This window comes from Psittacula echo, assembly GCF_963264785.1.
Source record: "Psittacula echo genome assembly, chromosome: 13".
NCBI lineage: Eukaryota > Metazoa > Chordata > Aves > Psittaciformes > Psittacidae > Psittacula > Psittacula echo.
Genome location: NC_137749.1, coordinates 5,704,549 through 5,732,490, shown reverse-complemented (window position 1 = coordinate 5,732,490; position 27,942 = coordinate 5,704,549). Strand labels below are relative to the sequence as shown.

The following is a 27,942-nucleotide window of genomic DNA, read 5'->3' as shown; positions in this document are numbered from 1 at the left end:
GAGCATTGTGGGTGAGAGAGAGTGATCTTTAAACCTTCAGATGCAGGTAGAAGCCAAAAGACCTACTCATAGAAGGAAATATTTCCTTCATCACATCCTTTGACTCAACACCCAAGGAAAGAGCACTTTGGGTATGGGAATCCATATAGGGCTGGGAGGTTGTGTGAATTACTCCCTAGAAAAGTATGTGTGAGTATTTTTTTCCCAGTCACACTCCTACCACATTCTGTTTGAAGGCTCCTTGATATCTATATTGCCTGTGGCAGGACAAAAGTAGACTGTGTCTGCCTAGTCTCTAGGGAGTAGGAGAAAAGAGCAGTCCCCCTGTTTTCTTCACAGCATAATCCTTTTTTCTTGGCAGAGAGAAACTGTGGATGGAAGTAGTCAAAACCTGCTTTTTTAGAAGCATTTTCAGAGCTAAACACTAGTTCATGCAACTAGTAGCTGATTTGTTATTTAAGAGCACAGGCACACACACAAAATAGTGCTTAGCTTCCTTATTTCCCTATAGGCACTAGCACATTTTTCAGCTCGCATATTCAATGCCCAGAGAGAGTAATTTGTCAGCTAGCTTGCTGCTATTCTGGGCAGAGCTGGGATTACACTATTTAACAAATTGCTCTACACGGATCAACCTTGTGAGATCACTCTTTCTCCTTCTCAAAATATTTGTATCCCTACAAGAATATAGCTTGAATTGCACAAATGCTATATATCATAAGTGAGAGCCAGACAGACAAACCTTCACTTTCACTGGCAAGCAGATACACATGCAGACTGTTGAAGGCTGCACTCACTCATGTGAGTAAGCCTTGCACTATCTGGCATGTTTTGATCAATACCATCTTTGGAGAGAGCTGGGAAAGACCTGATTGTACTGACTGCATCTCATTTCCTCCTTTGCTGCTAAAGGATAGCCAGAAAGTGAGTGCTAATGTGAGAAGGAGACATTTGAATATTAGGTTATTTTAATTGCTCTCCAATCATCAATATCTATCTTTGAATACAAACTCATATACAGAAAGTGCAAGGTATAGGCCAACAAATTAAGTTTGTTGCAACAAAGTCCAGAGCTGTTTAGCCAGCTCTAATCCAGTGATCAACATTTCTTATTTACACACATATGTTTTCACTTAGGTAAAAGAAATCTACCCTTACTGCACAGGGACTTTCAAGTGTTGCATTAATAATTTGAATAAAATGCTAACATGAGACAATTTCCATCATCATTATAGCAACTATGTTTTTTTGCAGTATGCTTATTCAGCCTGGCTTTTCAGGGGCAGTATCTTGGGTGGAAGATGCTGGACTGGGCTGGGCTGCAGTACAGAAGAGGCTGATTTCACTCTCTGCCAGGAAAAAGCCAGCCAAGAAGCCACATTTTGCTTGCCAAATAATTGTAGAAATATGGTAAACACTAGCTCTCTATGGATAGCTCCCCTTTCTTCCTTTGGCTTGTGAGCACAATTTATGGGTTTTTTCCATGTAATAGAATTTGGGGAAATTTCTTTGTGCTTTCCATTGAAATCCTAGCTTTCTTAGGGAAATGCAACATACAATCAGTGGCTTCTCCATGTAAGTAGTCAGGATCTGACCTTCCTTAAACACCACAGCAGGCACGCTCTGGTCTGGATTTGGGCTCATGTCTTTAAAATCTAAGCAAAGCTGTAAAGGCAACCAGTGAGTCTTTTCCATGTTCATATTGTCACTCTGACATTATAACCTGCAGCAAAAATTGTAGATGGCCTGATCAATTAAAGTATTGGAAACAGTGCTGAAGAGGAATAATCTCCCATTTAATCCTTGCAAACACCACTGGCTCCTTACGTAATCACTGTGATTAAGCTAAAACTCACTGTAATTTAATGTGTGGGCATAATTAAGCTGCTGTAGAGCCTTCATGTATTAGCACTGGAGCCATGAACCTGCACCCTCCTCTGGAAAGATGATGTTCATTATAGGTGGCAGAGGCATTTGTGGCAGCCACCTGACTCCAGCAAACTCACCTTCACAGCCCTGCTTGCTCAGCAAGACAAACTGCTGTACCTGACATTGAATTCAAAATCAGAGGGATAGTGCAAATTCCTTATCACTGTTAACAAGACAGGTCTGGAGGAGGCTTGTTACCTCCCCCAGAACTCACCCCTAAGGTGACAACTCCTTTTTAATCGTTGTTTTAACCCATTCCTGCCAGCTGCTGACTGCTTGCAAACTGCTGATGAGCATCTCTACTGAGAGTACTCGCAAAAGCTTCTAACACCAGGGAGGTGGAATTGACCTTTCAACTTTTACTGGTGTATGTGAAACACAAGCCACAGAGTTTGTTCTTTTGAGGATCTTTCAGAGAATTAGTAAAAAGCCCCATATTACTTGGTTCCACAGTTATTAATGTCCCCAACAGGACTGTTTCACAAGAAGGCTGTCCCAGTATTTTAGGTTGTATTTTTATCTTGGGATAGTGTGAGAATTAATATGTATATACTAATACACAACTGTGAACACCACAAAAAATTGGGTGAGGAACAAACTAATTTTGGACCATTCATCTCTGCTGTGTCACTGGCCTGGCATCAGACCTTCAAGTAAGTTCTGCTGTGGGGCTGACACAGACATGAAACAAAGAAGCAGCAGTCATGGTTTTACCTACCAGAATTACAAACAACGCCGGTGCCACAAAAGCCCAGATTGCTCCATTCTCTAGTGAAAGCCAGCAGCTGCAGAGAAAAATCAGAATGATTTTAGATGGGACACATGGTCAATTAATTAGTAATGCTCTTAATTAAAAAAAAAAAAAAAAAAAAAAAAAAAAAAGCCTGAAAGAATATGCAAGACTGATGAATTTTAAAAGCAAGAAACATGACAGAGCATCAGTAAGAAGCTGCCTTTCCCTTCACACAGGAAATCTGAGGCAGGATCTCACTTTGATACGGATCTTGCAGACAGTCAGTGATAGCTATCTGCCCCAGCACGCCTTCAAATTGTGTTAGGGGCGGAAAGATGGGAAGAAGGGAAACGTTTTATTTGCTATTTGTTGTTCCTGTACCCTGTATCACAGGCAGTCATTTCAGTGCTGTGAGCACTGTCATTGTAGCAGAAGACAAACTGAAGCCCTCTCTGTCCTGCCTGGCTGGTGGTGAGGAAGAGGCTGGGAAATACGCTGTCAGCTTCACACGTCTTTCTTGCAGCAGTGATGATGTAAGCTAGTTTACCACACACAAAATAACCCTTGCTCCAAATCTTTTGCTTATATTATGGTAGGAAAAAAACACCTGTGGTGGATTTGGTTTTGGATTTTTTTTCAGATAAATTTGCTTTTTTTTTTTCCCAAATTAGAAAGAAACTTAACTAATTATCACTATTTTTAACACTATGCATTTTAGGTCTTCAGGTGTTTACTTGCAGTTTTCTTTAAAAGATTAAGTATCTTCAATCAAAGGTTATTCCCATCTTGTTATAAGTGTTCTGGCCTGCACTTTCCTCTGTGCAGGGGGTAGCAGGGCGCTCACAGTGGGAGGCCTGACACCTCTGCAGCAAAAGGGAAAAATAGGCAAACCATCTCAGGAGCTTTTGTGCATCATCTCAGCAGTGAAAAGCAAACCTGAGGCTTCTAGGTCTAAGAATATGCCTATACAACAGTCGTTATTTGCAGGCTGCCTGACCAGTTCCTCAGCAGGATCTTGCAGAACTAGGGCCCTGTTAACTGATCTACAGGGTTTTCTCCCTATCAGATTTTTCATCCTTACTGCACCCAGAGTGAAGAAATTTCCATACTCACTTGCCACTTTCTCCATAGCTGTCTAGGGACGCTGATGTAGAAATTACACAGATCACCAATGGGCAGCCTGCAAAAAAGGCAAAGTCAGGGGCAATATTAGTAACATAAGTACATCTTCAGTGAACCTTGTGAGTTCAGCTAAATTTCATATGGATGACAGAACAGCTCAGAGTAATTTTAGAATTAAGTCTAACTTGACATCTTCCTGCAGCTGTGTAATACAACATGTTTTAATCAATTAATGTCAGAAAAAATGACTTTTCAATAAAGCACTGGTTTAACAGTTAAAATGAATTACTGCTCATTTCATTGAGATTCATAGTCCTTTTTCTGCCTGTTTCTTGCTCAGGTAATTTTTGTCTCTTGCTATTCAAGCAGTGATATCCTGTGAAGCAACAGCACACTTATTTTAGCCACTTTCCCCCAGCTAAGTGCACCTTGCTCAAGAATTCAAAACTGTCTAGAAAACAAAGTTGAGTTTCTCCCATGGGTGCATGGCTAGCAGGTGGGAGGACAGAAATTATGACATTTAGTTACCTAGAGCATCACATGCAGCAGCGGGAGATGCTTATGAAAAGACAGAAGCAAATTCACATCCCACTCAGATGCCCAACCAAGACTTACTTTAACATAAATAGTAAATAGCTCTACAAGATTTCAGTGTTTAAACTAGGCTGTATTTCCAGATGGGTTTTGACAGTTCCTGTGTGCTGCATCCTTGGAGGTGGAGCAGTGCTTTACAGGATTACACCCCAGTTACACAAAGGCAGACAAGACAATTGCAGTCCTGCTGTTGGGGGCTGCGTGCCTCTGGCCCCCAGCTCTGTGATATCCTGTTGTGCCACTTCAGCACAGCTTCCCTGGCCAGGAGATCAAGAGGAAGCGAGGTTTTTCTTGCCAACAGTTCTGATTATAGTAAAACCTCATCCTTTTAAACATTAAATGATTGTCTGTTAATTCCTTTATGATTTAATAATATGTGAAGTTTGGGCTTTTATCATCTTATGGAATTTAATACCCAGGTCCCAGAGAGAGTATTAGGTATGATAGGTTAAGTTTCAATTTTCCTTTGAATTCTTCAGGTTTTCTGCATGAGGCTTTTATAAAATTCTCTGACTGGCGATTTCTGCTTAATCTTACCAATATCGTCCTCACAAAATTCTGTAAAGTGTTCCTGTACTGGCAGAACTATAATTTTTAGAGAAGTATTTTCTTTAATGATTGTGGCTAGAAGCACCCTGTATTTATAAATAGGAAGGATACTCGGTAGTTTAGAAGCAACATCTACAGGCATTGCTTAGGTCTTAGACTCTGAAATCCATTCTGCAGGATTAAGTTTAATATCTCCATGAACTTGATTCTGCTCTCCCATGCCTGTCCAAATCAGGAATAACCCCTTAGAAGTAATACTTATGCAAGACCTACGCAAAGGCAAGATTTTAGCTTACAAGCTCATTTGTCTATTTAAGAGAGGAAATTCCTACACATACCTGAACAAAATCAAGAATATATTCAACAGAGCAATTAAGCATAGACATAAGCCTATCTGCTGAAACTGTCTGCCATGGGTGTGAGAGCTACCTGGATGAAAGGTCCCATGAGTCTGTCTACATTCCCAATCACATCTTCAGTTGCCAGTTGTTGATTGGCACTGTTTGACTTCTGGTTCAAGTTGTCTTCCCAGAGCAGGGAATTTGTCACACAAGCAAAAATACCTGTGCCCAACTAACTCCTTTGTACTTCCAGTCTGCCTGCTTTTTCCCCCAAGTCAAATGCTGACTATTCAAAGGATTTATCATGACATACCAATTTTAAGTGGCACTGAGGAAGAAAATTAAATACAGAGTTCCTTTGGAAGATAATAAAACTTATGCAGATGAAACATAGAACAGTCATCTGCACAAAAAGAGCTGCTAATTCAGTGAGAGTAAAATGGTCTGCAGCCTATAGTACAGTGTTTGCCTTTTCTTTGCATTAACAAGATATTAAATGGATAATGGCAATGGAGGAAGAATCAAGGTTTTGTAACAGTGAAATTGGAGTATTTTTCCTTTAAGAAACAACCATTCAATAAATTCTATAAAGGTTAAAAAAAATATATTTAGGCTAAGGGGATCATAATATTTGATCTGGACTAAGGAATTCATATGGATTATGTATTACACACAAATGTAAGTGTGTTTGCTCAAACTTTTGTCAGTAATAATTATGTAAGAGCACTGAAGTTTAGTCTACACCCATAATAGGTAATGTTAAAATGTTGTGCTGGCACTGGTTATCATCCAAGGAAGAGTTATGGTTATGGGATTTTACAGTACCTGAATGTTTTCTCAGTTAGCAGATGCTACAAACGTGCTCACCAGTCTTACCTCAATCTCTAAATTTATGGTGCAACAGACCATGCTTTCCAGAACACAGATGAAAATGTTCTAGCACACCTTTCTGGCAGCTGATCTATGGCACTGGTGTCATCTGTGCCTCTGCAGCCCTAGCACAATGCAGCATCACATTTAAATGGGGTAAATCAACCCACATGAAGCCACATGATGCTGCAGCTCGAGTTCTCCAGGTCCCCAGGCCAGCTAAGTTAAAGCTGTCTCCCAAACTCAGCATCAAAGTACAGCCTGCAGAGCAGTCATAAACTCTTAATACCTGGCACAGGAAGCCCAATAACACAATCCTTGTTTAGACAAAATTCTCCAAGAACTCAGCCCAAATACATTCAGTAGGGTGAAGTCTAAAATGAATGTCAGCTAGTTCCTCTTTTCAGCATTAAACGTCACATCTAATCCATTTGCTTTATGTTTCTGAGGCACTAATGATAAATGAAATTGAAAATGCCTGTAAATCTGAATGTTGTATTTTGAAAGCTTCTGCATCTTCTATACATAGCAAAACCCCAGACAGGCCATAGAGAGTCTGTGGCAGACAATTCAAAGCAATTTTACAACATAAATTCTAAAAGGCTAAATGTCATTTATAGAGAAAGAGTAAGCATTAGACACAAATGGAAGTATATTTCCTTCCAATACTGAAAAGATCTACTTTGCTTGATGGGGGAAAGTATATTCTCCAGTTTGTTTTGTAGAAGTTAATTTCCTATGATTTTCTTTTGCTGTGGTGTTGTACCCCTGCAGAAGTCTGGGACTACACCAAGCAACAGCAAATAAAGAAACGTAGCTCTTTTTGACAGCTCAGAACAAAATCTTCATTCTGAGGCAGTGTCTATAGGAAAGGAAATTGTCTGAAATAGGAAAACATGTTAAGGCCAAAGTGCCACAGCAAATTCTCCAGTATCACAAACTCTTATCATCAGTATCCTACAGATGGGTGGGTGGGAAAAGTTTTGCTACAATAATCTGTGTGTATTATGCTGAATCACCAAGGCAACAAAGTATTTTATTCCCCTCAATCAATCTCAAGGTGGTTTTAAAGTTACGATATTATCACCTTCTTCAAATAGCTCTTCTTTTGAATTCCTGACAACTGCCGTCTTTGAGGTAATTTTAGCACCCTTGGGACTGAAGATAATAAACAGGAACTTCAATCAACTCTGCACATTTGCTATCCTGCCTCTCTGATTACTGTTAAATTCACTTTACAGGAGTAATATCTCTCCAAGGATCAGTGATACTCAGTGCCGAGTTCCTTGTCTTATCTCCTCTCATTGCCTCAAGTTTCAACTTGTCATTAATACAGAGGATGGAAGCTTTTACACATGTGCCTCTCCTTAAGTAAGAATTATGAGTCTGGGATTCTAAGTTAAGGGTCTGCCATATTCCAGGACCTATGAGATTGCAAAAGTCAAATGCATTCACACTTCAAAAAGCTAAGAATGAAGAAATGAACTATCTGTTTTGACTAATATGAAATGCAACATCCTTATCTTCAACTTCTTTCAAACATCTTCGGTCAGCTAAGCCAAAGTGTAAAAAAAAAATCAATTTTTATTAGATACTGGAAAATATATATCTATTATGGTCTCAGGATGGTACAAGAATGCTCAACTTTCTTTTGACAGTTGTATTCAATGCAAACTTATCCTTGTTTTAAGGACAAACAAAATAATTTTAGGATAAAGCATTTTTAGCCTCTTTCCCCAGCCTTGCAAGGCTTCTGTTTAGATGTGGGAACTTTAGCAATAGATATAACTTCTCACTATTGTCCTTTCATCAAGTCCATGAAAGGACAGCCCAAACCACCCCACAGAACACGAGCACACACTGCTGCTGAATGCAATACTGACACCTGACCTCTAATTAAACTTTTATAATCATATTCAGTGCCAGTATGCTAACAAAAGAGAAAGCTGGGAGCTGACAAACCTGGGTGTCCTTTAAAGCATTTAAGTAAGGAATACTGCAGGGTGGATCTCTCTAAAACTATCATTGTTTAACAACATCTATTACCAACTGACGAGCATTGGACTTGCATACCAGTCAGTGAGCTGCGGTGCTGTTGACTCAAAGTCGCCCTGATACTTGTCAAGAGATAAACAAGTTGGAATGCAGTTGCCTTGTTACATTACTTCAGTGATGGTTAGACACACTTGCAGCAATAGCATGATGTCAGATATGATTAAGGAAATTCAATATTTTAATTCAAATGTAAATACTTGGAGCTATATGGAAAAAATAAAGCAATACAAACTGCTTTCCCAGTGACATGGTAGATTTACTGGATTTCAGTAAAAATTTTTTTCCTAGCCCTTGTAAGAATATTAATTGGAATGTACTTTCAAAAATTAAAATATTTGGCAAAAAAGGTATTTCACAAAGTTTACACAGAGAAGTGTATTACTGTTACATGGATGATGTCTTCCACTATCTGTTCAAACAGTAGCTTTGCTACATTTCAGAAACAGAGCTTGTCACCGGGTTTCTTACACAATCCTTGCCAAGAGCAGCATTGCTACAACTGATACAGAAACTTCTGCTGCTGGTACCTCATGTATTTTGCTCCATACATCTACTATTTGGCCCAAGGCATTTTCCTCCAAAGCATTATTGAAAATACCACCAAAGAGACTTTTTAGTAACCACATTTAACGTCCCATTGGGTTATGCACATACAGGCAATGTACACATTTGCTAATTACTACTAATTGAGTGGTAGCAATCATATTGCAATAAAAGGAAGCACTAGTACTAGTCATATCTCAGTCAGATGCCATGTTTATCCTTGTGCCTTCTAAATCACTTTGTAGATTGCTGCCATTTTACAATAAATAAACCTTACACAAAATGCCAGAAAAAAAGGGTAAAGGTGCATTGCAGCACATCTAAATCATTAATTTATTTTCATAAGGTAATTAATGATTGATTATAAATTGAGTTAATTAAATCATCTGCTATATGCAAATACCCCAGTGAATTAAATGCCAGTTCCTAATTATTTTATAAACTGTTGTGTCTTTTTACATAACATTTCTGAAGGAGAAAGAGTTCTCAGGGTCTTATGAGAACATTTTCTGTAGTTTGATCCACTTGGATTTGTATTCCATGAGCTCTGGATTAAATAAATCCGCAAGAAACCTCTATAACATCAGCAGGTTTATCTACATTTAGCACTCAATCTAAAAGAATCCACAAACCTCCAATGTCTTTAACCCTCTGCCTCTCTGGGTTCTTCTACTTCTAGGTCTGTGTGCATGCAAGAGATGAATTATTCCACTTAGCCTGCTTTGAGTAGTGGTTTTGGAGGAAAAAAAGTTAAAAAAGAAAGGGGAGATATTTTACCCAGGTCTACTGAAAACTCAGCCAAACAGCTTTCAACTGCTTTCAGCACCTGAAGCTTTAAGGTGCATATTGTTGTCATGCAAACTGGCCATTCCTTAAGAGCAGCCAGGGTAAGGATGCACGTATGTGATACTCCTGAACTTGTCACAGAGAAACAATGAGGGCAAAGAAGAAAGCTTCTCAGTGTAGCAGATACATTCACCAGAGGAATATATCAAATTGCCCTTAGACAGAACTTCCAAGAAGGAGATTTCAAACCCAAAGAAGAATGATGTACAGAATATAAAAATATCATATTAAAAACCAGGACAAGTAGTCAGCTGTTGAAATATATATATGTATGAATATATATGTATGTGTATATATATTTATCTAAAAAAGTGAACAGCATTAGTGTCACTCAGATCTGCATGGTGCCAATTGGTATTAAATATTCCACTATGACTGCAGTAGGTCTGTATTATTGGTATAATTGAGTTTTAGTCATCTTCAAAATGAATTTGTGGGGAGAAAGATAACTTCAAAATATGTTAAAACATGCATTATCTGTAATTGCATAGACACTCCTTTGCTATCTTTTCACATCTCTCCTTTTGACTCAATGTATGAGGTTTTCTTCTAAATGTGGGATTTGTCAAGCATCACTGCTGTACTTCCAGGACAGTAACAGCAAGCTGACTTCCATGTGTTGTGAAGAGTCTGGAACAAAATACTCAGTTTCGACTCCTCAGTAAGTACACAGGTTATGCTTTCATTACTGCATTTAGAAAGCTATGAATTGCTATCTGTGAGTTTCCTGTGTCATAGTGCTACTTTTTTATTCTTAACTATAACACCGAGGCTCTGTGCAGCTTTTTTCATCTGACGATTTCAAGGCACAAAACATCAACCCTTGGTCCTACTGTGCTGATTTTTTATGTATGATTTGCAGAATACTAGAATAAGCCAGTATAGTCAGTGAGAACCAAAAAAAGAACATACTAGTGCAGTGAGACCTCCCTCCCACACTCCTGCTATTGATGTAGTAATTAAGGATCCGATCTGGCCTAGTGAGGTCATGGAATTTACGGTAGTGGAATTAGGTTTAGAGGCTATATACTTTAAAGTCTGATTATAGTCAGAAAAATTATGCATTTTCTTATCCAACAGACCTACTCTCAATAAGGCTAACTATGGTCCTAAGATGACCATTTTACACATGCTTCTGAATATAATCTTGTCCTACTGTGAGGAGACTTAAACCAAGCAGCTACTAAATGCTTACCCCATCCAATTCCATAATAATATAAGTGCTTGCTCTCTTCTGACCCAAATACTTTGATCACCATACTGTAGAGATGAAATCCTTCCACCAGCATCCATGCAAAAGCACTCAGGAAGAAAAAATGAAGGAGAATGGCCAAGATCTTGCAAGGCACCTGAATTAAGAACAAAAATTAGTATGTTACTTCTTTGTAATGCAGTCACTTTTACTTTTTTTTCTATACACATTTACACGCTAAATGTTAAATCTCTGGAGTAGAACAGGCTTAAAAACAAAGCACTTCAGCATTTCTTTTTTCTAGAGTATTTCCATGTAGCTTCACAGTAACACGTTTTAGCTTTAAACAAAAAAAAAAAACCCAACACAAACCACCTCAAAACCACTGCCAACCATGATATGGAAATCCAAACTGGTTGTTATTTATAATAGGAGGAGCAATACTCCTACTATACAAAAAATTTAAGAATTCAAAACTGAAGGGTCAACATCCTGTTGCTAAGCCTGTGGTAAATACAGGAAAGTCAAAGAAGTAGAGATACAAACATTGTCCTCTACTTTGTTCCCTGCTCTGTGGTGGTAGAAACCCCAGCATAGTTCATGCCTCATTTTCTACAAAGAACTGTAGAAAGTCAATAGATCAGTTAAGCTTGAGCAAAACATGGATATTTTAAAATGAAAAACCACAGCACTGCACCAGCTACTAAGAAGGAGAAAAACTGACTGCTGCTGCTGAACCCAGGACAAGTACCATGTTGAACCTGCTGTTTAGTTACACCTTGCCATGTGGCTTTCCTACTTCGTTGTTGTTTACATCACACATAAGGTCACACATAAATTAAATCTCATTGTATTCCAGTGTCTGTCTGTCCTGGTTAGAAAGTCTGTAAAAGTGTCATATGCTTTTCCATCAGCAATATTAATACAGACATTTCATGATATGCTAGAAAGCTTTCATTGGCTCTTTAGCTCTAATTGCTCAATAATAGGTATCTAGTTTGCCCCCCTATTTGAATTCCCATTTTCTCAGCCTGATGTACCAGCTGTATATGAAGTCATATTTGGGAAGAATACATCTAGTGATTAAGACAAAGAACTCAAAGTTTTCAGATAATTTAAATACTCCTTGATTGTCCTTTATTCACTATGTGCTATCAAGATTCTGGAAATAGGAGCTAATAGAAAAGTTAAAGCAACAGAATAATACCACCTAGAAAGTGAGCCCCCCTGGTGTAAACTGGACCATTTTAATTTAAACTGTAACATACGTTTTGAAGTGCCGCAAAAGAGAAGAATGCCATGACTAAGGCAATGTAGCAAGAAGTAAAAACATCCTCTTGAACCCTTTTTACACCCAACTCAGTGCTTACTGTGGGCTACAGATAATGTAGTCTGGGCTTAAAACCTGGCTTTTTCCTAAGTTGCTCTGCAAAGAGATCTTTACTTTTTTCTCAAAGTCTCCTATTAGCCTACTTGACAAGAACAGGAAAAACTAATCCTTTCTTCTTCCCCACTCCTCACGTATTCACACAGCACACTCTCCTTTCCCTGCTAATTGCTTTTCGAGGATGTCTCACTGCAAGTGGATTTGCTCATCGTGCAGTAATTGAACAGATGTGAATGCCAACCATCTTATCACAAGATAACCTTGTTTGGTTTGTTTTCAGTTAAGGCACATTTTAAACACGCTCTTGGAACAAGTCCCAGCTATATGTGTTTCGCATCTTGCAGCATACTGATGATGGTCATTCTGCTTGGTGGTTGTAACATCCCTTCTGTGACAGAATTTCAGAGGGGTTGCTTGCATGCCATCCATGCAACCGGGAAGACCTTTTTTCCCCTTCCAGTGTTTCCCTTCCTTGTCAAGTCACAGTCAGGTATCCAGGCAGATGCAGTCTGTGTGCTGAGGAAGCATTACCATTATGAACCAGTTTGCTGTCCTTCTGCTACACTGGTCTTCAGATGTTAATCATCGGTTCCCTTTGTTGCTTTAGCTTAGCTGCCATTGCTGGCACTTTATTCTTTTTTTTATTCTTTTTTGTTGATGGTTTGGGATTTTGTATACTAATGAAAATTAAAATGTTGGGACTTGCTCGTCTAACAAAAATTAAAGCTTTCCCATACCTTCCCACTGGTAGTCAGCTAGTTCTGTGCTAGTGCAAGGACGTTCTAATGCAAATCCACTGTGACTAAATGTATTAAAAAGCAATAACTTTGGTTTTAATTCATGTAAGTGAGATCTGTAAGTGTTGTAGTATTTCGCAGTGTTTGGTGACATATAACTAAACCAGATTTGCTTATTGACAAAAACTGTAAAAACCTTTCCTGTTAATTTTATAAGGCTCTGAAATCCATTTTAATGCCTTTTGATTTCTACTAGATTAGTCCATGAAAATATAAATGCAACATAAAGCTGACTTACAAGCTGGTTCTGTCAAATAGATACTTTCCAATTTTTAGGTAGCCAAACAATAGGAATTTCAAAACAGCAGAAAAATAAAACTGTGAAGTAGCAGGATACTGTCCTATAAATAATTTTGTATAACAGAGATTTGCAGATTTTTTTACAGAAGATACATAGCAAAGGTGCTACACATTCTGTATTTGTGCCTTAATTACTTTGAAGATATTCTTAAATGACAGGATTGCCTTCTCAAAAAAGGCATTGAAAAGCTGAGATTTTACATATTACAAATACACAGAGCTCCCTTGCTGTGTCCTACGATGCACACTCCTTTTAGCAGACTGCCTGTAAAAAGACAGATCTCATTACTGTTACTCTTACAGCTGACTACTACTGAGTCTGTGGAAACAGAAAAATCAGTCCAGCCAGCAGCAAGGCACATCACGTTACAGCTGTTGAGAAAGTAAAACAGACTTTCAGAAAAGCCTCTCAGAAAACAGGAGTCACTTGTTTACTGAGGACAGTCTTAAAACAGATAGGTAAATTTGCATACATTCAACTTCTAATAGTGTTCTCAAGTGGCAATCTTACTGCATTATACAGAACCCTTCTGAAAATGTCCTTCCCTGCAATCTATATGCTGCTTAGATAAACAGTTTTGAATTTATGCATGTACATATATCATAAACAAAAGTAGCTCATTTCATCTCCCTATTTTGAAGTAGTTTAAGCAATGCAATGCAGGAGTACTGAGAAACAGCTCAATACACTGATGTAGAACTTCACACATTTTCTAATTGTGCTGGAAAAACACAATGCTGCCTAACACATTCTACTTCAATTTCCATTTTCCTATATCTAAATAATACTTTACTTTCTCCCACAAACATGCAGTCAGGTCTTTGGAAGGTTTTATTAGCCTGAAGAAATGTTGATCATTAATTATTTTAAAAAATGGACACGTCTGTTTAGCATTCTGTTAAAAACAGTAGACTCTCTAATCTATAGCAGAGAGTAAGTAGCCAGCAAAACCTTCTGAAGAAAGAAATACATCTGATGCTGAAAGTCTAAGGGAAGTCATAAAACTGGCACATGGACAGCAAATATATCTTAGGGACTTGTCAGTATAGGAAGAAAATGCTTTGCGTGAAGAGACTTGCTTTCTCTAGTAAAAAGATACCTTAGTTTCAGGAATAACTGCCTTCCTGGAACGATCATTTAGGACTACTGCGTTAGCACTACTGATGTTACGTATCAAGGACCAGCTTTCAAAAATAAAAATAAAAAGGGTTTGGTTGGATTATAAGGACAAAATTCCTATTTGTGGCCACAAGAGTTTTGTGGTTAAAAATTACTCCTACTCTACAAAAGGAAAATTGCTGCAATATAAATTCTAAGTTATTAAATAATACATTTGAAATTACCAGCAGAATACTGTATACCGTATCTGGAATCGAAAACTAAATAACCGCAGAGATGGAGATGGGAAACAATGGAGCATCTAAAGGCAGTGATGCAAGAAAGTGATGCCAGTTTAGGGCCTGTTTCCACAGTGCTGTTCCTATTTCATTGTATCTCCTCACACAAACTGGTACCATTGGTCCTCTTCTCAAGCAAGGGCACTTATAAACAGTTTAGCACTAGATACACTAGAAGTCTCTTTGGCAGAAACAGAATACTAACAAATTTACACCTTCTAGTGTAAATACAGCCTCCCTATTTTTGTAAAACACCATTTAGCAGTCCAATTAAAGCAGCATTTAAAGGTATTAAAACTGATGTCAGAACTAGTGAGAACTGAGCATGCAGAAGGTAAGGACATGAGACTAATAAAAGGATGAATCACAAGATCCCTGATCCCAAGAGGTTAAAACAATAAAAATAAAAGTGTGGCAGACAGTATGTAGATTGTGCTTTTCAGCTTTAAGATCTTTACAGTATTGTGCCCTACAATTACTTCTGTTACAGAGGAGAGCAAGCTGAAATATCCATGGAGTCTGTTTCTGAAGTGTTTCACTTAGTACACCATTTTTATAACCCCTTGGGTCCAAGTTTTCTGTAGATAAGTGTTTCACTTCAGAAAGCTTGTGCTATAAAACAAATCTTGCTTTCTGGGTGCTGCTGTTTCAATTTAACTTTCAATTTAATTTTACTTTCGATTTAAGTAAGTCTTGAATAGGCTTAAGACAAATTAAAATATGCACCTATTAAACTGTAACTTCAACGTATGTGAGCATTCCACTAGCTTAACTAAACAAGCAGGACATCTCTGTGTTGATAAGGCATATGATAAATGTAAGTGGACACTGGGACATGTCTCTGGGGAACATGGGCTCCACCTACATCCAACTAGTATTTCACAGTATTTTAAAAGACTTGAGGTGAAGCAGGCCCTGAAAAAGTGTAAAGGGGCTTTTACATGTTATCTGAAGTGACTCGGATGAAAAAAGAAACACTGAGAATAAAACACCCTGTTATGCTGAGTGAATATTTTCTTGCCCTCAAGTCTATGTACTTTCTAAAGAGATTTAGCTCTACACTTGAAGAGGATTATTTTAATGCCTGGTTTCCATTGTCTTCAGTTTCAAGTAGTATCTTTTGCTGCTCTCCATTGTCTCCATTTCATTTCCATATAAACCATTCCCTAGCATTTTCTCCCTTGCACATGATCATAGTCATTCAGGGCCTACCTGAATGTTAAACAGCAAAAAAGCATCAACAAAGTGCTTTTACATCCTCACGTAAAAATAGCCTATGTAAAACCAGACATTATTGTTATTTATAAACATCACAGAAGCTCAAGGGATCCCACCTGAGCTGAAAATAAATTTAAGTACTTGTTGTATTGGCAAAATGAAGGGTGTGCAAACCTCATTTACTGTACTGATAATAAAAATAATCAAAAATTAACAGAAACTGCTCACTGCTTGTGAAAAGTCAGATGGAGCAATAGGTGGTCACCAAATGAGCCAGGTTTTGATCATCACAAAAACCAAGCACCCTGGAAGATTATTTTAAAATCAGGTTTTCTTTCTTCTTTTTGCAGGTGGGACTTCCCATCAACAGACCTTATGTTACTTTAAATAACATTTTTTAAACGTAACAGTGGAAACAAACTGGATTTACTAGTATGTAATACTGTTAACATGGCATATTTGTCTTAATCTAGCCCACCTAGTTGAGATGCCAGTTTTAATGGTACTCTGAATAAGGAATTCCCACCTGATCCATAAAATCAATCTGTAATTTCAAGTTCTGATATATGTGATCTATACATGCATAGTGCTTCAGTACCACATAAGCAACAGCAAGGTATTTGCCATTTGTTCAAATGGTTGCCTTAGATGCCAAGAGAAGCATATACATGTTTTACAGTACTGAGGATCTCAGATTCAACTCTTACATGGAAGTAATGCTCTGGCTAATTGAGCAGTGGTTCCTATTACCTTTCTCACTGACTATTACACAGCTCAAATAAACATGAATGATATTTAAAAATAATCTACATTTTTAGAGCAGAGATCATGATCAACAGATCTGCTCTTCAGAAAAACAGCGTATTCTACCACACAAATAGAATTTCATGTACAAAAAATCCAAAGGCTTTCTGTTTTGCTCTCCAAGAAAGCAGAATAAATTGCCACAACTACATCAGGAAGCTCATTACCTTCCAAAAAGAATAAGATACCTTTTTAATATGGAAAAAAAGGCAAACTGTACCATAGCAGAGAACAGACAATTAAAAAAACCTACATATACCCCTCCCCACACCAAACCAAAACTGTAACAAAAATACAAATACCCCACGTAATACAAAATTCATACCATTTTCCTCACTGTAGGGATTTTGATGGTGATATGATGGGTGTGTATCTCTTTCAGTTTGCAAACCATCCAGACATGGTCAAATACCATGATAACACTATTTGGATGCACAGAAGGCTGTATCCAGTGTTGTAAGATATCATTTTTGGCTAAGGCACATTAAAAATAGGAGATGTCACGTGCAAGACAATTTCTTGCACGTGGCATTCATTCCATGAAGATGCCTTGCAAAACCCACTATCGTTCTTTTTAGGACTTACTGTTCCAGGGCTGAACTGAAAGCTGGTGAGAAGCAGGATCTGAGCCACCAAGACAGCAAAGGAGAGGTTAGCATGGATATGATAGCGCTGGTTGCGAATGGTGCTGACAGACCTGGCAGAAGATAGAAAGACACATGAATAAAACAATATTTAAGAAGCACAAATGTATTTATGAGTTATCAGCAAGCATTTTGATTGACTTTTGGTGGAGGTTATCGTGACGTCTTTTGAGCACACCTTCCACCAGGATGGAGTGGTACCTAACTCGTTTATTTGATTCTGTGATATTCTTCTGCCATTCTAAAGACAGCAGAAAGACTGATTTACATGTTAATTAGCTCTGCTGATGACTTGTGATAGACACTAACAAAGGGCTTGATCCTGAATGGTGCTGTACTGTCAAGGAAGTCAGATATGCACCTCACAGAAAGAACACTGTCTTGCACCATCTAGTCCATACTGTGCCAAAGTTTCTGGTTTTATTTTGTTGGTATTTGCCTATATTATAAATAAAGGAACGTGAAAAGACATTGGTTACAATTATGACTTTACTATTATCAGCTTTTGAGCACAGGAACTATCGCTACTGATGCAGATGGGCAGTGCCTATCTTGATAGAGACCTGACCTTGATTACAACATCATGTGAACACATCTCTCTTGGCTTTGCAAAAAGCAGCTGGAAAGCAGACAAGAACATGCTTTCCTGGGAGCCTTCTGACCTCGTGTTTCTGTTCTCATCCAGAAACTGGAAGTGGAAAACAAACAAAAACATTTATCTGAACGTTATGGGCCGTTTGCATAATTATATTCTTCACTTTAAAAAAAAACAGTACTAGTGATAACAGGTTTTTTATTTCAATCCATACTGCCTGCCAGCCCCTACCATCAGCTTCCATCATTCCAGCAGACCTGGGCCGTTTGGCTGTGTGAATAGCAGTACTTCCTCCACACAACAGTACATGCTCCCATCTTTTTGTTGTATCACACTGGATAGTGATGACTTTTGCAGCCACTGGAGACACATCATGCATGTCCCCTACAGCAGGGTGACACAGGCTGGACAGTACAGACAGTTGTGCTCTGTCAGTACAGCTCTTCCAGCACAACTGTAGCCAGTTCTCCATTAGAAGGGAGTGAAGAGGAAAACAACAAGAAGTACTGATGTCCAGAAAGTAATGCAAAGAGACAGGCTATGCTGCCTGATGCCAGTGACTTTCTAATAAGGCATTTCATGTAGCTGCAAACTGGAACATTGTTACCCAGAAGGCAAGCAGGACTGCCCTCCTGGGAAGTGGCCGTCATTGCCAGTACACAGGGTAGCAAAGAACTTGCCAGATTCCTCTCCACTTACCTCATGGTCATCTAACACTACATTGCAAAATTTCACTTCAGCTGTCTAATGAGGCCCTGCTCTCCAGTGAAAACCTAATCAAATTATTTTTAATTGGCAGTTTGAATGATCCTATATGTAGGTAGGGTGCTTAACACAGCGACAGTCAAGCTCTCTTTCCAAGTCTTCTGCTTGCCTCTGGTTTCTTGAGGAGTTTTCAGCCCTGCTGCAGAAATATCATCTCCATTTGCTCCCTTTGCCTTTCTAAACATTATAACACCCAGTTTTGCACTCAGACAAAAATGGAGCAGATAATTCCACTTAGCCTAAACGTGCCAATAGCGCAATGCCAGATAGGCAGAAGTGGGGCTTATTTAGAGTGGATTTTGCCATGGCTATGCACTTAATCCAAGTATGACCAACACAGGTCTTGAGACTTGGAAATAATACGGGTTTTGGAACAAACAAACACTGCAATCAGTTTACTGGGTTCCAGCAAGTCCTTTTTCCTAGAAACTGGCCTCTTAGCAGGATGTCCAAAAGACATGCTTAGGCACAGAAATCACAACTTGAACTCTTGAGCAGGAAGAACATGATTTAGTGTGCAAAAGGAGACAAGAATCCCATTCCTCGCTGTGCTCCCAGTCTGCTGCGCAACCTCAGACAAGTTACCTCACCCTTTGTCAGGTTTTCTATTTTTTATTTAGACAGAAACCTCTATGAACACTTTTTCAAAAATGTTTGTATCAAGCCTAGCTGGGCCTCAGACTCAGTTTTCACTACCGAAATACACAGAGGCATAAAGACCCCTAAGTGCCCTGCGGCAGAAAACCTTCTGAGCGAGAGATGCCTTGAAAGGTCTGCAATGATACAAGCAGGAGGCTTCAGAGGATTTAAACATAAGTCATGGAATGAATTTCACACTGGCTATGGTGTCCTTCATCCTACTGAAGTGGCACATCAGAAAACTTGCCTAACAGAGAACAGCAAGTTACTTGAAAAGAAATACGGGTTATACAATGTAATTGTGTACAACCTGCATGAAACTAAAGTGGGTCAGCTAATGCCTTCCAAGCTTTCCTTTCTGGGCATACCTTTATAAATACACTGCCTTACAGACAAAACAGCTGAAAAGCAGAAGTACCAATTGCACACAGCAAGCAATGCAAAGATGTATGTAGGGGGTAAGAAGAGGGGGTGATCCAGCAGTCCCTGTTCATATGGTGTTTGCATTGAGCTTCAGACCAAGCCCTCCTAAAGCCTCCTTGCAAGATTCCTGAACTACAGCAAAACATTAAGAGTTTAGAAAACTTCCAAAGATACCTCATAGGATGGAAATGGCTTACTATATAAAGATCACCCATTTCAGGAAATGAAATTAATTTAGAAATAACCAACCAACTGTAACAAAATACATGTGCAGAATCTAATTAAGAAAAGTGGTAGAATTAATAGCCATTGTTTTATCCTGAGCAATGGCAGGGATCCCAACCAGTGGCCTGAAATGCACTGCTGGCTCTCTGCATAACAGTTATTCAGCAGATATTAACTTAAAATTACTCACGACAATATAGCAAATGTGACCAGCGTGATCGTCAAGCAGAAGATGGACAGAGCACAGCCAACGTAAGTGATGGAGGAGAGGGCCACCTGGTGTTCTCTCGTTAGCTGTACACAAAGGAAAAAAACACCACAGAATAAAAGCTGTTAATTGATTTATTACACTACAGGACCACAGGGCAGCCCCCCTGCATATAGCACATCCTCCTCCATCTGCCCATATATGCACTTATATTCACAATTATTCACTGCGTTTCTAACACAGGAAATTAAGAGCCAATTCCAAACTCAGTCACACAGCCAGAGCATCTACATGCCACTGGCATTTTGGTTCTCTCTTATTTCATTAATCAGGATTTCCTCGGAATAAGTTAGTCTCTCTGCTGCTGTGATATTGTCAAGCCTGAGATTAGAGCAGTTTATTGGCTGAACAAAACATGTCAGCAATAAGATCTTTCACAATTCACAGGGCACTTTGCTAATGCTCTCATGCTGCAATAATTTACATCACTGTGCAAATACCAGAAGTGCTTCACAGCAGTGAGAACTGACAAACCAAGATAACCCATAAATCACAGGCCATTTATAGCCCACTTGTTTTGTTTAAAGTGTCATGTTTTTGGTGCCTGTTGAAGGAGCTGGACTGACATCTACAGAATGGAAAACCACAGAAAAGACCCAGCATGGGCAGTCAGAGTGTAAGCTTCTTATGTCAGCCTCTGCTTGTATCTACAAGCACCTTTTGTAGAAGTAATTCAGCTTTCATGAACGTTTCATCTGCGTAGTACCTGCCACTAGGACCTATGTTACAACCTGGATAGATTCAGGGCAGGGTGGGGGGATAGGACACAGTGTGTTTTGACTATTCATCTTCAATTAATCAGAAAGTCTGCTTTAATTTTCCATGCAAGTTCTCATAAAAGAATGACAAAAAAGCCACACCCAAACAAAGGGAGCCAGGCAGTATTAATGCATAATAAGGAGAACAGAGATAGGCAGGAAAAAGTTCTGTCATCTCAGAAGAATTTTCAGACATTTTTCCTGAGTTGAATCTGGATGGAATTGACATTTTCATAAACTGAACATTAAAAAAAGTGTTCAATCAAAAAGTTCTAATGCTGTTGGTTTCATTTCAGTGTATTTGCTATAAATTAAATTCCTACCTGAAACCTCCTTCAAAATATATATTTATTATGAAAAATACTGAAAGGAACAATGTATCTTCCAATTTTTTTTACAGTAACTCTAATAAAAAGTAATCTTTTCTCATTGTTTTGGATTTTCTATTATTTTACACACACACAATAAAAATTCCCCCTTAAACAATTTCATTAATCAAATCCAACCAGTTCTAGCAATAAACTTCCCATTAGAATTCCTTTTAAAGGACAGAAACAACACGCCATGTAGTATGAGGAAAAAAATCATTCAATTACAGACAAAACTGATGTGTTGCAAATATACATTTTCCTGGTAATTATGTGCCAATGGTACCAGCTCACATGCAGGAGGTTTTACAACAGAATAGACTGCGACTCGCTCAGCAATCAGAACTACTAAGTGATGCACCAGCAGCACTGAAAGACAACTGTTGCTATGGTGTTATAGTTTCTAGAAAATATGATGCAGCTCTTTAGTATTTTTTCTCTTTCAGCCAAAGTCAGATTTCTTTTCCCTGACTTGGATAGCATCAATTACAGAAACAAAAGGGTTCTGTGTGCTGGACCAGCTTAAAAGGTCCATATAATTTCCACAAAACAGTTCCTATCATCCCTCATTCCCTAGAGATCCCTGAAACACAAATAATTTGTGTAGTAAATTGTGCAGTTTCAAAGTTATTTCCTCATCAGAGATACTCAAGTCCAAAATGCATGGACCTTATTTCCTGATTGCTCCAATACACATCCCTTTCTCCTGCGACAGGTGGCTTGTAGTTCTACAGAAGGAGGAGGGGAGCAGAGGAAGCTTTTCCAGCTTCAAGTCACTCTGAAATCAGTATTTCTCAGCAGTTCAAAGCTTTCTTTCACTCCTTTAGCCCTCAACATCTGCAGCCAGAAAATGCTCCCTACAGAGGTCAAAGCTCCTCAGTGCTCATTTAGATTTACACTGGTCTATTAACGTGTTTGCAATGGCAAAGATGGCCAAGATCTGCAAAGGAAAGGTAATGTTTCACTACCATATACAAGTACAGAAAATACAGGGGATCCATCTCATAGAAATGGGCAAAATTCAAAGCCTTTGTTTTTTTTCCCATAACAATCCAACAGAAGATAACAATCACACAAACAGCTTTTTTTCTGACTAATTTCTGTCATATCTAAGATGCTTCCAAGAATGTCTTTCTCTGGGTTTTAGCTCAGTCTTCCTCCAGAAACCCCTGCAGAGCAAGACAACACATCCATCAAGTTCTCCCAAGTGGTGCCTGTATTACTTAGAAATGGAAAAGGAAAAAAAAAACCAACAACCCTCTAATCAACAACATGTAGAAGATTCATTCAAATCTAAAATAACCTACGTGGGTCCCCGCATCTATGAACTAAGGAAATGGCTCTTGCTGTGGTAAACACAACCAAAATCTGATGATGCTGAAGCAATTTGTTTTACTAAGGAAAAGATGGAGCCTGCAATAGCTGTCAGGTTGGAGGGCACAAGAGAGTGGTCCCTGTTCACCATGGCTCCAGCCAGTGAAATCATCTCCTTTCTGCAGGTGATAGGAATTGTGGGGGAAGGATACAGCATAAAAAGAAGGCCTGGAATGATTTCCAGGGTGTGGAGACTCATTTTTAAATACAGGTATATGGTGCAAGAGAGAAGAGAACCTGTATTTAAAATATGAGGTCTCAGTACTAAGTTCCCACAACCCGTTACAGCCCAGCTGGATGTTGTGTGCCTTAACACTGTAAGGGTTAACAGGCATGCAGGTTTTTAGAAATACCTAGCTTGTCAAAGCATCTGATATGAGCTGATTTCATCTTCCCTCAGCTTGTCTTTTTGAAAACTGGAATATGAGACAGTAATTTGATATGATCTTGTAGTCATCACAAAAATGCTAATCAAGCTGAAATGCTATTACTAAAGAAAACAGCATTAAAAAGTACCAAATAAAACACTGAGCAATCTGTGAAGTAGTCCCATGAGCCAGATTCTCACACTTGTTCCAATCTATATTAAATTACTCTTCTAGAAGGTTTTGCTTCTTTGAGTTTAGACGGTCTCTTACTCTGCAGTAAGCTGAAAAGCAGGGAAACAAGCTCATGGAATCGTGAGTGCTAGTAATCATGAATACTAAACCCAAGACGTTTCTTAGTTTCAGCTTTAACAAAGTCAGATCAAAAATTAGTACGCCATATAAAACTCCCACTCTTCCAGTTCAGGCTGTAACACCCTTTACACCTTGCTAGTGTCCCTAATAGCATGGGCAAAGATCTGATGGTTTCAGAAGTTACACCCATCTGCAATATTATCACCTATTGTCTCACCCTTGTTCTTCCTCATAAGAGAAGTTAGCACATTGCTTAACATTTTTACCTTGGAAAGTTGCAGGAAACCAGATGGCCTGAAAAATGATTCTGGAGAGATACCATTTCAGACTGCAAATATACATTTTTCCTTTATGACTCTGTTAATAACAAGAAAAATAGCGACATCCAACTCCTCTGTTTAAAAATAACTGCACAAGAAGAGCACAGGCCTCTCTACTCAGTGTCCCCTTCTTTTTTGTGAAATTTGCACTCCTGCCCCTTTTCCTCATCAGTCATCTCTCAGGCAGTTGACTGCATGTTTTCTGCTTTGCCAAGGGGTGACTTTTCGCTCCCTCCAGAGGAAAGGACATTTTGGGGAACTACTAATCTAAGATTTTCTTCTTTGCGTACTGCAAAATATCCCTCTATGTCTGCTTTTGTAGAGGCAACACGTCAGATAAAGGGCTGAGTTCAAACACGTAAACCAAGGTTTGCCATAGCTGATCCTGAAAGGGTTTCTCTGTATACCAAATTACAACTTCACAATTTTAGCTATCAAAAGCAGTAATTTCATTGTCTAAACTACTTTTGAAATCTCCTTTGTGAAAAGCAATTTATCTTTTTCCAGAAAAAGACAAGCTTTTGAACCAAAACCTGTTTTACAGTCCTAAAAAATGAGCCCTGCAATCTTAGGGCTATATTGTACCTATCATTTGTATTTTAGTATTACTTACCAGTAGAACACAATGTATTTTTGCATGTGCTTATATAGTGTATACACTTTATGGAACCAAAGTTATTTGTTTACTGCTAGAAATGCAAGACATGACAATTATATTTCACCCTAAGTCCAAATAGAAGAGAAAGTTCTATTTTAATGTCCCTTTCGGTCAGCTTTCTATCTCAGAAAACATTCCTACCATGAAGTTACTTATAATGACATATGGATTTTACCCGGTTTGTCAAACCGACTGAGATCTGCCATGAGATGACCACCCACTGCCCTCGACTGAAATCCACTCTTAAACCCTTCCGCAAAGCCTTAAAACAACATATTAGGAAACATTTTTTGGAGGGAGGGAAGAGAGAAGAGGTAGAGGGTGAAAAATTAAGGCTCAGCCAACCCTATGGAAGCTGCACCTTTAAGATGCAATCTGAATCCAATTAAGAAAAGGATGAATAATTAACTTTGGCAGCCGGAGTGCTTCAGAGACATTAAAAAGCTGGCCTTGGCTGATGAAGCTAATGGTTTTAATTGCCTTCAGAAAGGCTGCTGAAATTCAATTTCAGTCCAGTGAGGCTTTTATTTATATATTAAACAATAACAACAATACAAATCTCTGTTTTCCTTCAGCTTGCCAAGCACTTTTTTAGGTACATAACAGTATGTTTCTTCAAATTAACATCTGCGTTTAGTTCAGGAGGCTCAGTCTACACACTGAGACCACCACAAGCATTTTGGCAGGGCCGTACCTAACAGCACTGCACAATCACTACTCTCAGGGGGAAAAAGAATAGTCTGACTTGATTCAGAGTCTTCTTTTCTCAAGCCACAATGTATCAGATACTGCAAGTTTAGAGAAAAAAGGCCTCTCCAAGTCACGCTTTGCAGCGCAATCACCTTTATCAGCCATTTCCAGCAGAAATGCTTTTGAATTCCCATTCTCTATTAACTCCACAACTCCTAGTGATCAGCAATAAAGTGCTACAGAAGGGGCTTTTCAGGATTAAAGGCATGTTCTCCTACAGCCAGCCCAGTCTGGTGAATGATCATTTAAAACTATTCACTGTGATATGAAAAATGTAGCATTTTCCAAATATTTCTGCCAAGGCATTAATTAGTATTTTTAAAAGCCCATGTCATCCTTTAAAGTAGTTTTGGGCAAGATGTCATCAAACAGTAGGTAATCCGTTAATTTCAGATCTCACACAGCAAGTTTTTAGTTCAAACAAAGCCTGAAGGAAGCATAGCAGGGAAGGAGGACTCAAGTTGTGAAATGGTACCAAATTATAATAAAGTTTGGGGATCAGAAAAGCAGATATTTGCAAGTTCTTCCTCATATCTCTGTGTAACACAAAGTAGTGGGTTTTTTCTGCCTTCATTTCAGGCCTAATACTTGTGTTTCTCAAGAGATGCTGAACACTATAGTTAAGGCAGATTATCCTCTGGGAACCTGAAGGAGCTACTTTTAGCCCATACATCTAAGACTTGTACATCTGTTTTCTACTTCCTTGTTCCAGCAAAAGCAGGCTCATCCTGTTCTCCAATTAACAGCCACAATGAAGTCCATCAGTTAAGGCTGCAAGGAGAATAAAGCCCAGTGTGGGTCCAGCAGGCGCTTGCAGGCAAAGAAACACTGCTCTCTTGCCAGATTACAAGTTTGAGATTTTTCAGAGCAGTTGAGGATAAATACCCAGCTCCCAGTAAAATTCAATGAAAATTAGTATGTCTAACTCCCTTATCCCAGGCTTGGGCTTTGATTCAGAAACATCCATTTCAATTCAGGACTGCAGCTAACTGTGGCTTGCACCACAGCCAAGAGCTGCAAGGTACCCAACCATGCATTTCCCGTACACCACATTTTGGGGAGAGAGGGCATAAAAAGGCCAATACAGAAGACAGACGGAACTCAAGAGTAGAGAATGACTAAATCTAAAGATACGAACAGTGATGGATAAAGGTGCAGTATCATAACATTTTTATACTGTGGGGGGAAATTCTTTAGTCAGCAAGAAGACCTACCTGCCAAATAGCTCAGAGGTTTCATTTCCACCATAGAAAGGAAGTTTATGTTATTTTGTTAAGTATTCTGATTAAAATAGAATACTATTTCATGCTCCTCAAACAAAAAAGTTCTATCAACCATTATTTGTGCTTTTCCAAAATAAAGAGTAATTTTTTGTTCTCCTCTTCTGAGTGAAATTGAGTAAGTAACCAATCAATTCTCTAAGGAATTTGAGGGGTTTAGTGTCCTGCAGCATTAGTCCAAGTTTTTCCATGTAATTCTATGGGATTAAGGGCAGAATCAGAGAGTTTCCTATTTCTTTCCATAAAAATCAACAGAGCTGTACTGGCATAGAAATGGAATAGCACAAGAATGAACAATGACTCTTAGTTAAAAATCAAGACTAGTGTTCAGTTTTCAGCAAAGATGAGCATAGAAAGGACAAAAGAAATCTAATGCACAGTCATACTGTGACCACACCAGTGAGATGCATCCCTCCACAGGGACAAAATTCACTGCAATGAAATGGAGGGGCAAGTGGAGAGAGTGAGAAAGAGCAAAGAAAGTTTACAAAGCAATGCTAGAACAAACACATGAACTGATTTATCTTTATTCATCTGATGGGTAAGAGCTGCCTAAACTGTCTGTTGAGATCTCTTCAGTTAAATAAACTGTCAGCGGTAATAAACAAGGACCAAAAAAACTGCAATGCCTATCCAATTTTTAAGTATGCAACACAAAAGAAAAATTACTGGATTAAGGCATTTTTCTTTTTATGTTCCCAGCAATGAACAGCATGCTGAGAAAAGTAATTATATTAAAATTACAAACCAGCAGAAATCAGAGAATGCCACATTATTTCCATTTCTTTGTCCTATTGGAGTATATAATCTGAACCTCAGCTGGCTGGGAAAGTTAAGAAAAAAGGTTATCATTTCAGACTGCTTTTTAAATGCCCCCCCGAGTACAATGTTTGATTAATAACTACACCATTAGATTGAGGAAAACAATGTTCCAAACTTGTAAATTACACACCAATCCCCCTTATTTGTAAAATAGTTGACAATATTAGGACATTTTCAGAACAGCCTTTATGGACACGCATAGATGCACTCTGCTCTCAGTCAGCCATCCATTGTCAAAACTTGCTGGCAAACTCAGCTAGAACAGTGAAAAATAAAATAAATGCACAGATATTGCCCTAAAGAAGAAATGTAGGATGTCTTTCATTTTGCAAAACAGAAACTCACAGCCAAATCCCCAAGCCTTTTCAAAATTCTGGGCTCCCTAAAGATGCTGTGGGCTGTCTCTAGAGCTCTAGCTGCAAGATCAGACAGTTGGAAATACTTTCCCCTTTACAAACACTTCTCTGCTTTTAAGCCCATTGGTGAGCATCTTGAACTGTATTGATTGATCCTCCCTTTTGAATTAGGAACAAGACTACAAATGGGATGAAAACCAAAGTCATTTCTAGCTTCAGAAATGCAGAAAATGTGTTTAAAAATCTGAACAATTTCTACCACAGACTGTACGACACTGTTACTTCACCGGAAATGTCCATCCACATGTGAACTTTATAGTAGTCATTTTTATACCCTCA

General features: G+C 38.6%; 1 protein-coding gene across 1 annotated transcript in view; it reads right to left on the bottom strand.

Moving 5' to 3' along the window:
* ADGRD1 (adhesion G protein-coupled receptor D1) overlaps positions 1-27,942 on the bottom strand; it is a gene marked incomplete at both ends in the record, with an annotated part of 143,886 nt that overhangs the window by 28,727 nt on the left and 87,217 nt on the right. Inside the window, 5 exons of the mRNA XM_080628616.1 lie at positions 2,648-2,714; positions 3,776-3,842; positions 10,778-10,931; positions 17,264-17,375; positions 20,160-20,263. Of these exons, the coding sequence (XP_080484742.1) occupies positions 2,648-2,714; positions 3,776-3,842; positions 10,778-10,931; positions 17,264-17,375; positions 20,160-20,263 (504 nt within the window). The remainder of the gene's footprint in view (positions 1-2,647; positions 2,715-3,775; positions 3,843-10,777; positions 10,932-17,263; positions 17,376-20,159; positions 20,264-27,942) is intronic.